Genomic DNA, 15895 nt, shown 5'->3' on the forward strand with positions numbered 1-15895 from the left:
ATATTATGTCCTCTCATATAAATGAAAAACTGCAATTAAGAGTGACGAGACAGCAGCATGATTCAGTGGGGAAAGGTGCTTGTCACTAACCCTGATCACCTGAGTTCAATCCCAGGGTGGAAAGAGAAAACAAAAACAAATTCCCGAAAATTGTCCTCTAAGCTCCAGATGTGTGCAGCAGCAGGCACATACTCTCCACACTAAATAATCTCCAGATGTGTGCAGCGGCAGGCACATACCCACCCCCCACGCTAGATAATCTCCAGATGTGTGCAGTGGCAGGCACACACACACCCCTGGCACTAAATAAATGAATAAATAAATAAACAAATAAATAAATAAATAAAATTTGAACACTTAAAGCCTGGAGTGGTGATGCAGCCTTTAATCCTAGCACTCAAGAGGTAGAAGTGTATGGATCTCTGTAAATTTAAGACCAGACTAGTCTAGATAGTGAGCCCCAAGCCAGTCAGGGCTGCATAGTGAGACCCTGTCTAAAAATAAATAAATAAACTAGTGTTTTTAAAATAATGTTTTTATTTATTCTTGTGAGACTTTCAATATATTTTCATCATATTCATTACTCTCCCCAACTCTTTCCAAATCATCCCTTACCTCCCTACACATCCAACTTCATGTTTTCCTTCTCTCTTAAAAACAAAACAAAAGCCATGGAATCTAGTTTGTGCTCATCAACCCCAGACTGAGTAATATAGCCATTGTCACTCCATTGAAGAAAATGGATTTTTTTCCCAGAAGTTGTTAGTTGTGAATAAGTCCTTAGCTAGAAGTGGGCATTCTAAATGAAGCACACATATCTAATCCTTAATAGCGAACAACCACATATGAGAGAAAACACACAGCATTTGTCTTTCTGGGTCTAGGTTACCTTGTTTAGGATGTCCCACTTCCACCCACTCATCTGAAAATTTCATAGCTTCATTTCTCTTAACAGCTGAATTCTATAAATGTACCACATTGTCATTGTGCACTAATGGGCTGATGGACATTAGGCTGTTTCCAATTGTTACTACATAGAATCAATGAATATAGATGAGCAAGTATCTCTGTAGTGATATCTATCTGCGGTTCATCTATTTTCAGCTTGAGGGACCTCCACACTGACTTATTTCCATAGTGACTGCACCAATTTACATTTTCACAAGATGTGAATACATGGTTCCCTTTTCCCTGCATCTCTTGTCATTTGTTTTATAATTCTTGGCCATTATGACTGGGATGAGATGAAATCTCAATTTAGTTTTGTGTTTCCCTGATTGCTAAGGATGTTGAACACTTTTCAAAGGGTTTTCAGCCATTTGTGTTTCATCTTTTGAGAACTCTATTTAGATCCATGTCCCGTTTAGCTGCAGTTTTTAAATGTTTAAGATACATGAAATTCTAAATATTTTTCCCATTCTGTAGACTGCCTCTTCAAAAGAGGATGTCCTTTGCCATTTATTCACTCTTAATGTCTCTGCTATCAGAGTCTGATTCATAGAGGCCTCTCCAGTGCCTATATGTTCAAACTTGTTCCCTACTTTCTCTTCCATCTGATTCAGGATATCAGGTCTTATATTTCTGTCCCTGACCCCTTTGGAATCCAGCTTTGTACAGGGTGGGAGAGAAGAGTGTAGTTTCATTTTCTGACAGGCAACTATGCAGTTGAACCAGGACCATTTGTTGAAAATGGCATCTTTTCACTAATGTGTACTTTTGGCTTCTTTGTAAAATATCAAGAGTCTCTGGATATTGGAGCAGGTCTTAAATTCTATTTTCTATTGATCAATGCCTCTTTTCTAATTAAAAATATTTGTATGAATATGCATTTCTAATTGCATGTATGTCTGTGTACCATGTGCATGCAGCACCGTTGGAAGCCTAAGGAAAATGATGGATCACCTAGAAACAGATGCTTGTGAGCCACAATTTGGGTGCTGGAAATCAAGCCCAAACCCTCTGGCAGAGCAGGCAGTCCTCTTAACCTCTGAACCACCCCTCCAGCCCCAATTTGTCTGTCTTCCCCCGTGTGTATGTGTGTTTTAGCCAGTACCATGCTGGTTTTATTACTGTAGTTCTAATTGCCAGTTAAAATCAGAAATGGTGATACCTCCATTAGTTCTTTTATTGTTCAAGATTGTTTTTAGCTATCCTGAGGCTTTGTTTCTATATAAAGTTGTAAGATTTTTGATGCGGATGGCAAAAAATCTGAAGATTGCTTTTGGTAGGATGGCCATTTTCACACTGTTGATAATACCAATCCATGAGCATACTAGGTCTTTCCATCTTCTGATGTTTTCAATTTCTTTCTTCAATGTCTCAAAGTTTTTATTAAATGCATCTATCATTTCCTTATTTATTACATGATGTATGTGTGCTACTATGAAAGTTGTTGCTTCCCTGATTTCATTCTAAGAATCTTTTGTCACTTGTATAAAGAAGAGTTACTGATCTTTGTGTAAATTTTTGTATCCTGCTACATTGCTGAATGTAGATGTTTTCTGGTTGGAGTCTTTTACTTTATAAAATAGCATCTTCTATAAACAAGGATACTTTGATTTCTTCCTTCTGTATCTGTTGTAGAATATTATTTTAAGATGTGTTACATTTGTTTATGCTGTGGAACATTTATTTTAATGATGCAAAGATGTGTTGTATTCTTTTATGTTGAATTTGTTTAACTGTGTGAAGTTGTGTTACTTTGCCTGTCTAAAACACCTGACTGAGTCTAATAAAGAGCTAAACAGCCAATAGCAAAACAGAAAAAGGGCTAGGCGGGACTGGCAGGCAGGAAGAATAAATAAGAGGAGAAATCTGGGAGGAGAGATCCAGGAGCAAGAGAAAAAAGGAGGACTCAAAAGGACAGTCACCCAGTCACACAGAAAGCCACAGAGTAAGAAGAAAGGTATACAGAAACAAAGCAAGTTAAAAGATAGATGGAATAATTTAGGAAAGGCTGGCTAGAAAGAAGCCGAGGCATTCATAAGACTAAGCCTCCATGTGTGTTTATTTGGGAGCTGGGTGGCAGCCCCCCCAAAAGAACAAAGAGTAAAAAAAAAAAATCAACCAACAACACCTATCTATATCATCTCTTTCAGTGATCTTACTCTAGTTAAGGCTTCAAAAAATATAGTGATTTTAGTGGAAATGCTTTGTGTTACTGTTTAGAATGATATTGGCTGTGGGACCATCAGAAGCTATTTATTGATTTATATATGTTGAACCATCTCTGAATATCTGGCATGAAAACAACTTGATCATGGTGGATAAATTTTTTTTGATGCATTCTTGAATCACTTTTCAAGTATTTTGAGAATTTTTGTGCCCATATTTATAAAAAATATTGGTCTATAACTTTTTTTTATCTGTTGAGTCTTTTGCCTTGGTATCAGGGTATTAGTGACTTCATAAACAGAATTTGAAAGCATCCCTTCTTGCAGAATAATTTGCGAAGTACTGGTGCTTCTTTGAAAAGATCTTGCAGAAAACTGCTGGATCCATCTGACCCTGCATATATTTTAGTTTTAAGCTAATGTTCTATCTCATGTTTGTTTGAATTATTTACTTCATCTTGATTTAATATTGGTAGGTTGTGTATATCTAGAAATTCATCCGTTTCGTTTAGATTATCCAGTTTAGTGGAATAACAATTTTTAAAATGTGGCCTTATGATTCTCCAAATTTCCTGAATGAATGTTGTAACATTTCCTTTTTTTTTTTTTTTTTTTTTTTTTTGGTTTTTCGAGACAGGGTTTCTCTGTGGTTTTGGAGTCTGTCCTAGAACTAGCTCTTGTAGACCAGGCTGATCTTGAACTCACAGAGATCCGCCTGCCTCTGCCTCCCGAGTGCTGGGATTAAAGGCGTGCGCCACCACCACCCGGCTAACATTTCCATTTTTGTTTATAATTTATAGACTTATATCCTCTCTTCTTTTGTTAAATTGGCTAAAGAATTATCAGTGTTCTTTTTTTTTTTTTTTTTTTTTTTTTTAAGAAAAATCAACTCGGGGCCAGCCTGGTCTAGAAGAGCTAGTTCCAGGACAGAAACCAAAAAAGCTACAGAGAAACCCTGTCTTGAAAATAAAAAAAAAAAGAAAAGAAAAAAAAAAGAAAAAGAAAAAGAAAAAAGAAAAATCAACTCTTTGCTTAAAAATCTGTGTTAATTTCAGCCCCAAGTTTATTTCTCCCCATCTAATTTTTGGGTGTGTTGTTTCTTCTTGTTTTCTTCTAAATCTTTCAAGTGTGTAAGATGTTAATGAGATCATTCCAATTTTTAATTTTTTAAAGGTTTTTGAGTGCTTTGCATGCATATAGGTATGTGTACTACATAAGTGCCTGGCGCTGGGTGGTAGATCCCCTGAAAATGGAGTCATCAGCCACCATGTGGTTCTGGGAACTGAACCTGGGTTCTCTGCAAGAGCATTAAGTAATCTTAACCTCTGAGCTCTCTCTCTAGGCTTGGTCCTGTGTTCTGATGCAGGCACTTGGTACTAGAAACTTTCCAGGTAAGGCTGCCTTCTTTGTGCCCCATAGAGTTTGATATGCTGCATTTTCATTTTCATTCAGGTCTAGAAAGTTTTGCATTTCCTTATTGATTTCTCCCCTAATTGTTATTAGTATGTTTTTAGTTTCTGTGAGTTTGTGTGTATTCTCCTGATGCTATTGCTGATAACCATAGTGGTCAGACAAGATGCAAGAGGTTATTTCAATTTTCCTGTTTTTGTTGAGAATTGCCTTGTATCCTAATATGTGATTAATTTTGGAGAATATTCCATGTGCTGCTAATAAAAAGTGCATTCTTTACTGTTTGCTGTAATGTTTTGAAGATCCATTTGATTATGATATTGAACTGCAGTTTATCTGTTTTTGTCTGGATGACCTGGCTACTTGTGGGAGTGGAATACTGAATTCACCCACTATCACTGTATTGGTGTCAATCTGTGGTTTTATATCTAGTTGTTTCTTTTATTATATTAGCTGCCCTTGTATTTAGAACATAAATATTTCTAATATCCTCTTACTGGGTTTTCCTATATTAAGATTACAAAGTGTCCTTCTCTGTCCTGTGTGACTAGCTCTGGTCTACTATGTCAGGTAGAAAAGCTGCCCCTGCTTGGAATATCTTTTTCCAATCTTTTACCTTAAGATGGTGTATGTTCTTGACATGAGGTGTTTATTGAGGAAGCAGAAAGACAGATTCTATTTTATGATTCAATCTGTAACCTTGTTGGGTTTGGGGGGGGGAAACTTGAGATCATTAATATCTGGAGTTGTTCTTAGGCAGCGTCTGCGGTGTTAACTGGTGTTAACACCTGGCCTCACCTTTGTTTGCTATTACCCCAACTACTCGGGTTGTGAACCAATTGAATGATGGTTGGTACCCTATTTGGTCTTTTTATTAACTTGAAGAACTTCAACAAAGATATTTTCCCTATCAGATTGGCTTGTAGGCAAGCCTATGAAGAATATTCTTGGTTAATGATTTACGTGGGAGGGCTCACTGTGGGCAGTGCCATCCTTGGGCAGTTGGTTCTGGGTGTTGTAAGAAAGCAGGCTGAACAAGCCATGAGGAACAAGCCAGTAAACAATGTTCCTCCATGTCTTCTGCTTCAGTCCTTCCTCCAAGTTGTAATTTGAGTTCCTGTCTCAACTTCCCTCAGTGATGGAGTGTGATCTGAGAGCTATAAGCCAAAACCAACCCTTTCCTCCCCAAGTTGCTTTTGGTCATGGTGTTTTATCGCAGCAATAGAAACCCTGAGATGCTGTGCTTTCAGTCTTGGGGCCACTCCAGGGTTCCAGATGTGATACCACATGGTCTGATAAGAGCAGTGGGCAGGGAGATGATTATCTCCAATTGTGCTTCTGGATTGGGATCAGGAGGTCCCAGGGATCAACAGCAGGTAGAGGGCTGGGAATTGAGGCTCTAGAAGTTCCCTCTTGAATTTGCAGTTCAGATTTGTGCAATGAGCGGGGTGGCTGAAAAGGTGTGCAGGTGGGGGCAGGTAAACTGGCTCTGGGAGTCCCTATTTGAGATGAAGTTTAGATACAGTCTCCTGCTCAGACTCAAAGCAGTCTCAGATCTGCAGGGTGTACTAGGGTAGCTGATAGGTGAAGCGTGCAGGGGCAACAGAGTTGGAGGACAGCAGCAGAGGGGATGACACATGCACACAGACACTGATTCTGAGTGTGTCTGAGCAGTATTTGGGTCTGGCTCACCAGGGCCCAGTGGTAGGTGGGCTGGCTACAGTAGGGGCAGTAGTAGGCTCTTAGAGAACCTACCTAAAGTTCTGGTTCTAACTTGGGTTCAGACCCCAATGAGTCCCAGATTGGCAACAGTGGGTAAGAAGTAGGGGATCTCTATGGAGAGCGTGGTCTACAAAAGAATTCCAAAACAGACAAGGCTGTTACCATTTAACCCTTACAATGTCTGTTTAGATTTCCCTCTTAAAAAACAAGGTAGCATGGCTTACTAAAATGATTTGGGACTACAAAAAATTAATAATACTTTGTATGTGGATGAATCTGATAGGTCTCTGAGCAAAACAGGGCTATGGGTCAAAGTTGATCTGCCACCTATTAAGTGGCCCATGAACTAAGAGTAGTTTTTCACACCTTTAAATAGAAAAGGATAAAAATAATTGTGTTTCGTAACACATAGAATTGCACAGAATTCAGGTCTGCTCATGAATCCAGGTTTCATAGAGCAGAGACTGCCTGGCTAGTCTGTACATTACATGTCACTCCTTCTGCACAATGGTAGAACTGACAGCAACACTTAGCACTGCACATTAAAGCCTAGCACGTCCAAATTAAAGTGATGCAATCACAATTCATTCATATTTTTATGTCACGGGTATTTAGTATTGGTACTATGTGATTTCTTTTTTTTCTTTTTCTTTCCTTTTTTTTTTTTTCTTTTTGAAATAAGGTCTCACCATGTAGGCTTGAATGGCCTAGAACTCCCTACTTAGACCAGGCTGACCTTGAACTTGCTCTCTACTTTCTTCCCAACTGCTGGTGAGCATCACCATGCCCAGTATTATTTCGTAACTTAAAAAAAAAAATCAGTAGTTGTGCAGTGGTGGCGCATGCCTTTAATCCCAGCACTCAGCAGAGGCAGGCAGATCTCTGTGAGTTTGAGGCCAGCCTGGTCTACAGAGTGAGTTCCAGGACAGCCCAAAGCTATTACAAAGAGAAACCCTGTCTCAAAAAGCCAAATAAATAAATAAATAAATGTACATCAAACATGTCAAAATTTTAAAAGTGAACTTACAAGCATACCCATGTTACATCAGATAGAAGTGAAATCATTTGAGAATATTTTGAAAACTGGATCCCTATCTTCTTTGTAGGTCTTCTAACAAGAAGTGTCTTGTTAGATCCCCTGGCAGCTTAGGCAGCTGTGTTGGAGTCTATAGGCTGTGCTCACTATGTGGCTAATCCTCTTCTCAGTATGACCTGTACTGTGGTCCCTTGAAAATAAGATCCACCATCTTTGCTTCTCTCTGCTGATGTTATGGGAATGAATAACCAGGAACAGATCCTGAGGCACCTTTAACTGTACCTACTTGAGTTCTTAGCTATGGGCTTTTATGACCTCTTTTTTCTAATTACTAATAATTCCTATTATTAGTGTTGTGTGATGTGGTGCAGTGCCATGAGACACACACTGAGGTCAGAGGACAGCTGTGGAGAGTCTGTAGCTGTCTTCTACCTTAACGAAGTCCAGGGGTCCCATTCTAGTTGTCAGGCTTGCATCATCAGACAGCAGATAGCATTATCTACTGAGCCATCTTGCTGGTCCTAATGTGCTCTTGTTTTTAAGTAGGGATATTCCCTGAGGTCCCAGCTGAGATGAATCATGGTAAGCAGGATATAATTCCTCTTAGTTAAGATGGAGAATGGCCCAATAGTAAATCATCTACACAAAGTGCTCTAAGTGCTCCATCCCCAGAACCGTCTGAAAAGAGGAGCATGCTAATGCAAGCAAACCACACACAAAAAATAAAAAGCAAAGGAAAACTACAATATATAAAGTGTCACCAACTGGAATGGCAGGCCAAATAATACAGAGCAAAGATAGGACTGTAGAAATGGTTCACTGTACCATGGAACTTGCTGCTGAACGAACACAGCAACCTGAGTTCAAGCCCCCAAACTCACATGGCAGAATTCTCTCAAACTGTCCTCTGCCCACCATCTATATACATATGCACACACATAAATAAAAATGACATAAATTGTTTTAAAATGATAAAATTATCTAAAAACAAAAGAAAGAGAAAAAGTCATAAAATATCAGAGAATTTAAGAACTGGGAATATTAGCTCATTGTTTACAGCTGTCTAGCATGTGCAAAGCCCTGGATTCAAACCCAGGAAGAAGGAAAAGAGAGAAAAGGAAACAAGTGAGAGGTAGAAACAAAGCCAATAATATGAATTTTAAAAAGTATTAAATGACAAAGAGAAAAACGTGAAGCAAAATACAAGTACCAAACAATTGCCAAAATAGTCTTTTGTTTTTTTGTTTTGTTTTGTTTTTTTGAGACAGGGTTTCTCTGTAGCTTTGGATTCTGTCCTGGTAGCTTTTGTAGACCAGACTCACCTTGAACTCACAGAGATCTGCCTTCCTCTGCCTCCTCAATGCTGACATTAAAGGTGTGCGCCACCACTGCCCGGCTGCCAAAAGTCTTAATAAAAAGGAAAGTATCAACTGTACTGAAATGGTCCCCTGCATATATGAAGAGCGGACACCCACTACTATTCCAGTCAGCTCTTATTTCCATGTCTTGGTTAGTTATATGTCTCCGAGAGCGCAAAGAACTAGGTTAGGCTCTGCAGACCCTTGTGAAGTCAACTAGAGGTAAGAGCAACTCTCTGTACTGAGGCCTGCAATCCACAACGGCGTTCAGCTACCAAATCAGGTGCATCTGCTTGCTTCTCCCAGCTTTTAAGATAGCACCACAGCTTCCAGTGTTAAAGAGAAAGTTCTTCCAGCTCCTAAACTAGCACCAGAGCTTCCAGTGTTAAAGGGGAAGTCAGTTCTGCAACCTTTTTTTGTTGCCCATCAAGTACCTCTGGAGCAGAATTACAGTAGACAGTCTTCTCTATGTTCAAACTGATTTTCAAAGCCATTCACTGAAAGCATATTCATGTTTGTAGAAGGTTTCATCACAGAGGGGACAGTAAAATACAGGGGCTTGTTTCCCAAAGCCACAAGCTCTGATACACACCTCTCCCTTTTCAAGAATACTGGCTCCCTCACAACAGCACCATCAATGTGTGTTGGGAATGCAAGAAGATTCTCTATCAGTAACCTGTTTTGCAGATTCCTGAAAAGCAGTGTTGAGATTGCTCTTCTGTGCCATGTTAACTCTATGTTAGCTGTGCTTCCTAGGTATCTGCTTTTTTCTGGAACCTCTTCCATCTGCTGTGCTGATACAGGCACGCTGAATGGAGCCACTACCACTCTCTGCTCCAGTCTTCAGCGTCTGTGTTTCTTCATTTCTCTTCCTACCCACTCCTGAACTTCTCACGTTCTCAGTCTCATCTCCTCGAGAAGTTACTCCCTAGGTGTTTTAATTCCAACTTGTAAATAAGTGGGTGAGTACTAGCTGCCTGTGATTGTTATTTCGATCCTCCCCATAGCATACATCTGATAAACACGTGAATCCATCATGCACTGTGACACCAGTAGATCAGCATGGGTTTACTGTCATCACTTGGATGGCTTAGTGGGAACAAAGTTTATCTCTGTGTTTCAGCTCGTCCACTGTTGTGACAAATAACTGGAATGACTAAAAAGAAGGGAAGATTTATTTTGGCTCATCATTTTAGAAGTTTCAGTCTAGGGTCACTTGGCTCTGTAGTTCCTGGACATTCATAACACAAAACATTATGGTGGGAAGCACATGGCAGGGCAGAGCTACTCACCTCATCACAGCCAGAAGGAAGCAGAGAGAAAGAGAAGAAAGCTTTCAGAGGGAAAGGCTCTTTCCACAAAGCCTGACACCCTGAGTTCAATCCTCAGAGCCAACTCCTGAAAGCTATCGTCTGACATCCAGATTCTACACACGCATATATGCACACAAATAAATAATAAAGACTTTTAAGAGAAAAATGACACAGCCGGAATTATGATTTCCAGGGCACACACCTCATATTCATTTCCTCAACTAGGCCCCACCTCCCAATATGCTATCATAAACCCAGCATGGGACAAATCAATTATGTCTGAGTGCTTAAGATTCAATCATTTCCCAAAAGCCTATCAACTAACAACAAAGCCTTCAAACAGGATGCTTTGGGGACTTATCAAATTCAAACTATAATGATCACTCAATTGCTGTGGAACAATGGACGTTTATCCTGTCACTTGTATTATTTTTAAGAAACACTGATTGGGCAGTACCCAGGCAGGAAGTAGAGGTGGAGCAATGAGAACAGGAGAATTCCGTGAAGAGGAAAGAGTCAGTTTGCAGTCAACACAGAGGAAGCCAGACACTGAGCAAGCAAGATGAGAACGCCTCACTGAAAGGTACCAAGCCATGTGGATAACACAGACAAGAATAGTGAGCTAATATAAGATGTAAGAAAAGAGTTAATAAGAAGCCTGAGCTAAAGGGCAATCAGTTTATGATTAATGTAGACCTCTGTGTGTTTCTTTGGGACTGAATGACTGTGGGACTGGACAGGACAGAAACCTCGGTCAACACTCAATCATGTTTTTTCTCACTATTTTTGGTGATCTGTACAGAAAGTACACCTTAACCTCATGAACTTTATGACAATATTTGGGTTCAGTGGTAAACACAAACTGAAATTATAGGCCAGCAACATGGCTTGGTGATAAAGGTACTTTTGTGTAGGACTAACAACCTGAGCTCCATCTCTGTGACCTATGTGGTAGAAAGATAGAACCCGCCCCTGCAAGTTCTACTGACCTCCAAATACATTCCCATGCATGTGTGTGTAGCAAACACACACACACACACACACACACACACACACCAGGAGTCTAACCTCTCTATCCCACACACTCTGAGCAGAATCTTAGAGGAAATTGTATGGTTTTTCACCTTTGATGTTTATAATAACTACATACTGTCCTTGAGTTTGGGTATGACCCGATCTGATTGGTCTGGCCAACTTAACATGGTAAGAGTAAAGGGATTCTGACAATATAACTTAGGTCCCAAATCACTTCAGTCTGAGTTCATCAAAAAGGAACTGAGAAAAGCCCCTAGCCAACTAGCAGCCAGAAAAACTCAGTTCTCTCAATCACCTAAGTGAAAGGCAATGAATTACATCACAATGTGAATATGACCATGAAAGCAGGGTCTTCCCCATAACAAACGACAGAACACACACTGCCGTCACAATGAGTGTAAGGCACGAGGGTGGGGGATGGAGGTGACACCCCGAACAAAGCACTAGTCATACTGTACCGAGATGCCGCACCCCAAGACACTGCTCTCCAGATTACAAGCTGGGTTTTCTTTTTTTTTTCTTTTTTTTGGGGGGGGCGGTTTCTTTTGAATGACTGTAACACTAGATTTTCATCTTTTTGTGAGACTCATTTTAGTATCTTTTCTTCCTTTGTTTAGCAAAGCCTTTCTCCTTATTTAATATCAATTCTCACAGGCCATCTCTGACTCTACATTTGGGGTGACATGAAGGCCAACTCATCTGATCCCAGAGATCATATCCTTCTGCAACATTACAGCACCAGGACTATGGCTACTAGATGAATGTTCAATGAAGGTGGATTCTCTCTCTCACACCAGTGCTTCTATATTAGCTAGTACTGGCTGTAAACGTTCAGTTATATTTAATGACTTAAAAGTTGAAAAGAGAGCTGAGAAGACAGTTCAACCAGTCAAGGCACTTGCTGCCAATCTTTATTACATGAATTTACTCCTCAGGACCAACAGGGTAAAAAGAGAGAATCTCTCCAAGATGTCCTGACTTCCAAATGCATCATGCCATACACATACACACAAATAAATATTGTAATTAAAAATGAAAATGAAAGTGAAAGGAGTGACTCAAAGTAAGTTGAGATGCACAGAAACTATCCTGTCCCAATTCTTTCATTTTCTACTGCCTACTTAAGTAATCAATAGTGTTTTTCTTCTGGTTTTAATAGTAATATATAGTTTATTTCCTCTTATGTAGTAATGAAATAAAAAAAAGAGATTTACCCATTTTTAAGTAATACAGTTAAAAATGATACCAAACTTTGGGATTAATCCTTTCTGCTATGTCATGATTATACAATAATATACTATTATCATAAGACTATATTCTAGCAGGCATCTTAGAGTTTCACAAATAAATGGAAACAAACCATTTTTACTTAAAAACTATCATGTAAAGAAAATTAAAATTTAGGAATTCCTTTTTAAGTATGAATACCATGAAGGATGATTTCAGAATAACTTACCAAGGAAAGGGGTGGAGAGCCCATGGAACTTATTTGGCCTTGTTAATACACTACAGCTACCTAAATAACCCAAAGAGCATACAAAGGCTCCTGAAGTATGCTGTACGGTATCCGTTTCTAAGTGAAACGTGCAAATGAAACCTATTTACCTTAAAGATTCAGACAATGGTGTTAAAGTGCCATCTCCCCTGTCTACTACACGAAAGAAATTCAATTGATCTCCTTCCCGGTATACCAAAAATGTAACTTGTTTGTTGCAAGAGGTCTTTTCCCAGACCTCGTCTCGACTGGAATCCATGTACTCAGCAAGCTCCCTAAGTGGGTCTTCCACAGGAACTACAAATGGAAAAATTGATAAACAGTCTTTCAATTCACATCAACATTTTTGCACCTTGTTGCAGAAACAAGATATACATGCTGAATTTATAGAACCACACTGAACATGTGATAAAAGATGCTTTCCAAAGAGGCTTCTGATAGTTTACATTTTAGACAGCATCCTTTATTAATTTTGAGAATTTAATAAGTATTGTATTTTCATCATCCCCCCATACCCCTTCCTCCAATTCTTCCTATGTCTCTCCCACATCTCAAATTCATGGCTTGTTTTGTATGAATATGAAGGAAAAAAATGTATCATTATTTTACATGCCCATAGACAGGGCTTCACTTAAAACATGAGGGCATTTGTAGTCCTGTACCAGTACAGCTGATATACTTGCTAAGTACAATATTATCTATCATTACTTTAGTGAATCTCTTTAGCTTCTTGTGCCTTTAAATACTGGTTCCAACAATAAATCACTTAAATGTATTATAAATTCCACATACTTTAGATTATAAAATAAACATGTGCACTCAAACACAACTGGGAAACATACTCAAGAAGTCAGAGGCAAGAGAGAGCTAGACACAAAATTTGATGATAAAGTGAATATCTAGCATGCCCAAGGTCCTAGGTTCAGTCTGTAGCAACAACAACAACAACAAAATAAAGCAACAAAGAAAAAAAAAACAAGTAAATCTTTTCTTCAGTGTTATATAAGAATATATGCTTTTATAGCTGCTCTTTGAAATAGTTAAAGGTGCACAAATAGGGAAGGCATTTTAGTGTGTTAAAACTGCATTTTAAGAAAGGACCAATATGTGTTTCTTACTGAGCGGTGGTGGCACAGGCCTTTAATCCTAGCACTCAGGAGGCAGAGGCAGGGCAGGTGGATCTCTGTGAATTTGAAGACAGCCTGGTCTACAAAGTGAGTTCCAGGACAAGCCCCAATGCTACAGAGAAACCCTGTCTCAAAAAAACAAAAAGAAAAAAAAGAAAGGATCACTATATGTTTCTTGAAAGGCTTCTCTCGTGACCCGGGTGTCTTGGTCAGAGTGTGTGTTCATGTCCAGTCAGAGCATAGGAGACTCACAGAGGCCTGCTGGAGCCACTCTCACGCTCCTCGTGACTGATAAGCCAGTGATATCCAGTTGTCCTCAACTTTCAAAGCTGTCTAACTTTCATGAACTTATTAACAAAGCTGGAATGCTGCAATGCCCTTTTCACATGACAGCATTAAGACCTGACTATTACCACAGATACTAAAGCCTTTCCTAAAACCAGACCCTATGGCAGAAGTAATAAGGTTGTCTATGCACGCATGCTTCTTCATAACTGAATAATCTCTAAGATTTTGTCACCTAAAAGCAATATATGTTAGGATATAAGTTTAGATAGAGAAGATTGCTTTCTTGTGCTGTTTCTTTTAAGGCAAATCCTTAACATTTTATGGCCAAAACTGGCCTGTAATTTGTGATCTTCTTGCCTTAGCCTCGTGAGGACTCAGATTATACACGCATGTCTTTAATGCCTACTTCCCTGTGTTATTTAGATAATGACTATTTTAAAAGCTAAATATTATTGTAACTCACATGATGAAGGCACTTTTCAAATGATGAATCTGAGACTAAATGAGCTTTAAAGATGTAATAGTACATATTGCCAACTTCCTAATATAGAATGCACAAACCATTAAACACTATATAAGTCTAACTTGACATAATAGCTCAGCAAACAGTTTTTGAAGTATCCTCAGTAGTATAAATATTACCAATATGACATACAATCATTTTGTTTTAAAATATTTATTTATTTATTTATGTGTCTGCATAAGTGTATCTATCTGCACATGCATTTGGGGGTATGGAGGTTGGATCCCTCAGAAATGAAGTGACAGGCATTTATGGGATGCCTGGCTGGTTACATGAGTGCTGAGATCTAAACTCTAGTTCTCATGATTATGAAGCAAGCAGTCCCAATTGCTAAGCCATCTCTCTAAACCATAAAACTACTTCAGAAATCAGTTAAGAGAATCTCTGATGACTTCAGAGTGCTGGTTAATCAGATTTAACCTCATTGTCATTGTTTTCCCTAACTCATGCAGTTCTTATAAACAGCTCTTAAGGTAGATAAGAAAAATTTTTTTTCCTTTCTTTTCTTTTGTTTTTGTTTTTCGAGACAGGATTTCTCTGTGTAGCTTTGGAGCCTGTCCCGGAACTCGCTCTGTAGACCAGGCTAGTCTGAACTCACAGATATCCACCTGCCTCTGCCTTCCAAGTGCTGGGATTAAAGGTGTGTGCTACGACCGTCCAGCTAAGAAAAATATTTTAATAATCTTAGCCAAAATTATAAAGCATGGGGATATAATTTGATATGCGAGAATAAACCAGCAATGGAATCTATACTCAATTTCCAATTTTCTAGTTTGTGGAGGAACAAAAAAATGTGAAGGTCTTCTTAAGGGTACAGAGCAGGACTACTTTGAGCACGAGTCTATATGGTGGGGGTGCCTGTGGCTAACCTGACTTGGGGGCTAGTAAGCATGCTCCCAGCTCTTCCCTGGATTAAAACTTTGCGGCGGTTTGGATAGGAATGGCCCCATAAACTCATGTATTTGAATTCTTGGTCATTAGTGGCACTACTTGACAAGGATTAAGAAGTATGGCCTTGGCTGGAGAGATGGCTCAGAGGTTAAGTGCATCAACTGCTCTTTCAGTGGTCCAGAGTTCAATTCCCAGCAAACACATGGCTCACAACCATCTGTGTGAGATCTAGTGCCCTCTTCTGGCCTACAGCATGTATGCAGACAGAACACTGTATAATTAATAAAAAAATCTTTAATAAAAATAAAAAGAAGTATGGCCTTGTTGGGCGAACTGTGTCACTAGGGTTGAGCTTTGAGCTTTCAAAAGCTCAAGTCAGGCCCAGTGTCTCTCTCTTCCTGCTGCCTGCAGATCTGGATGTAGAACTCTGAGCTACCATGTCTGCCTACATGCCACCATTGCTCCCCTCCATGGGGATGGTGGACTAAAGCTGTGAAAGTGTAACCAGCCTCAATTAAATGTTTTCTTTTATAAGAGTTGCTGTGGTCCTGGTGTCTCTTCACAACAATAACAATAAGACACAC

At 39.2% G+C, this 15895-nt stretch overlaps 1 protein-coding gene across 8 annotated transcripts in view; it reads right to left on the reverse strand.

Annotated features, from left to right (window-relative positions):
* The window catches only part of Zfand4 (zinc finger AN1-type containing 4), a 93245-nt gene that overhangs the window by 38357 nt on the left and 38993 nt on the right, over positions 1-15895 (reverse strand). For 5 of the 8 annotated variants that reach the window (XR_009056335.1, XM_057757416.1, XM_057757370.1 and 2 more), the window contains one exon: positions 12593-12779. The exons of 2 other annotated variants lie outside the window; for them this stretch is intronic. Coding sequence is in view for 5 of the 6 variants with exons in the window: in XM_057757416.1 (XP_057613399.1) it covers positions 12593-12779 (187 nt within the window). In the remaining variant the exon portion in view is untranslated. Of the gene's footprint in view, positions 1-9931; positions 12566-12592; positions 12780-15895 lie in introns of those variants that run through there. One more of the 8 variants, XM_057757613.1, reaches the window with a different exon arrangement.

This window comes from Chionomys nivalis, chromosome 1 (assembly GCF_950005125.1).
Source record: "Chionomys nivalis chromosome 1, mChiNiv1.1, whole genome shotgun sequence".
Lineage (NCBI taxonomy): Eukaryota > Metazoa > Chordata > Mammalia > Rodentia > Cricetidae > Chionomys > Chionomys nivalis.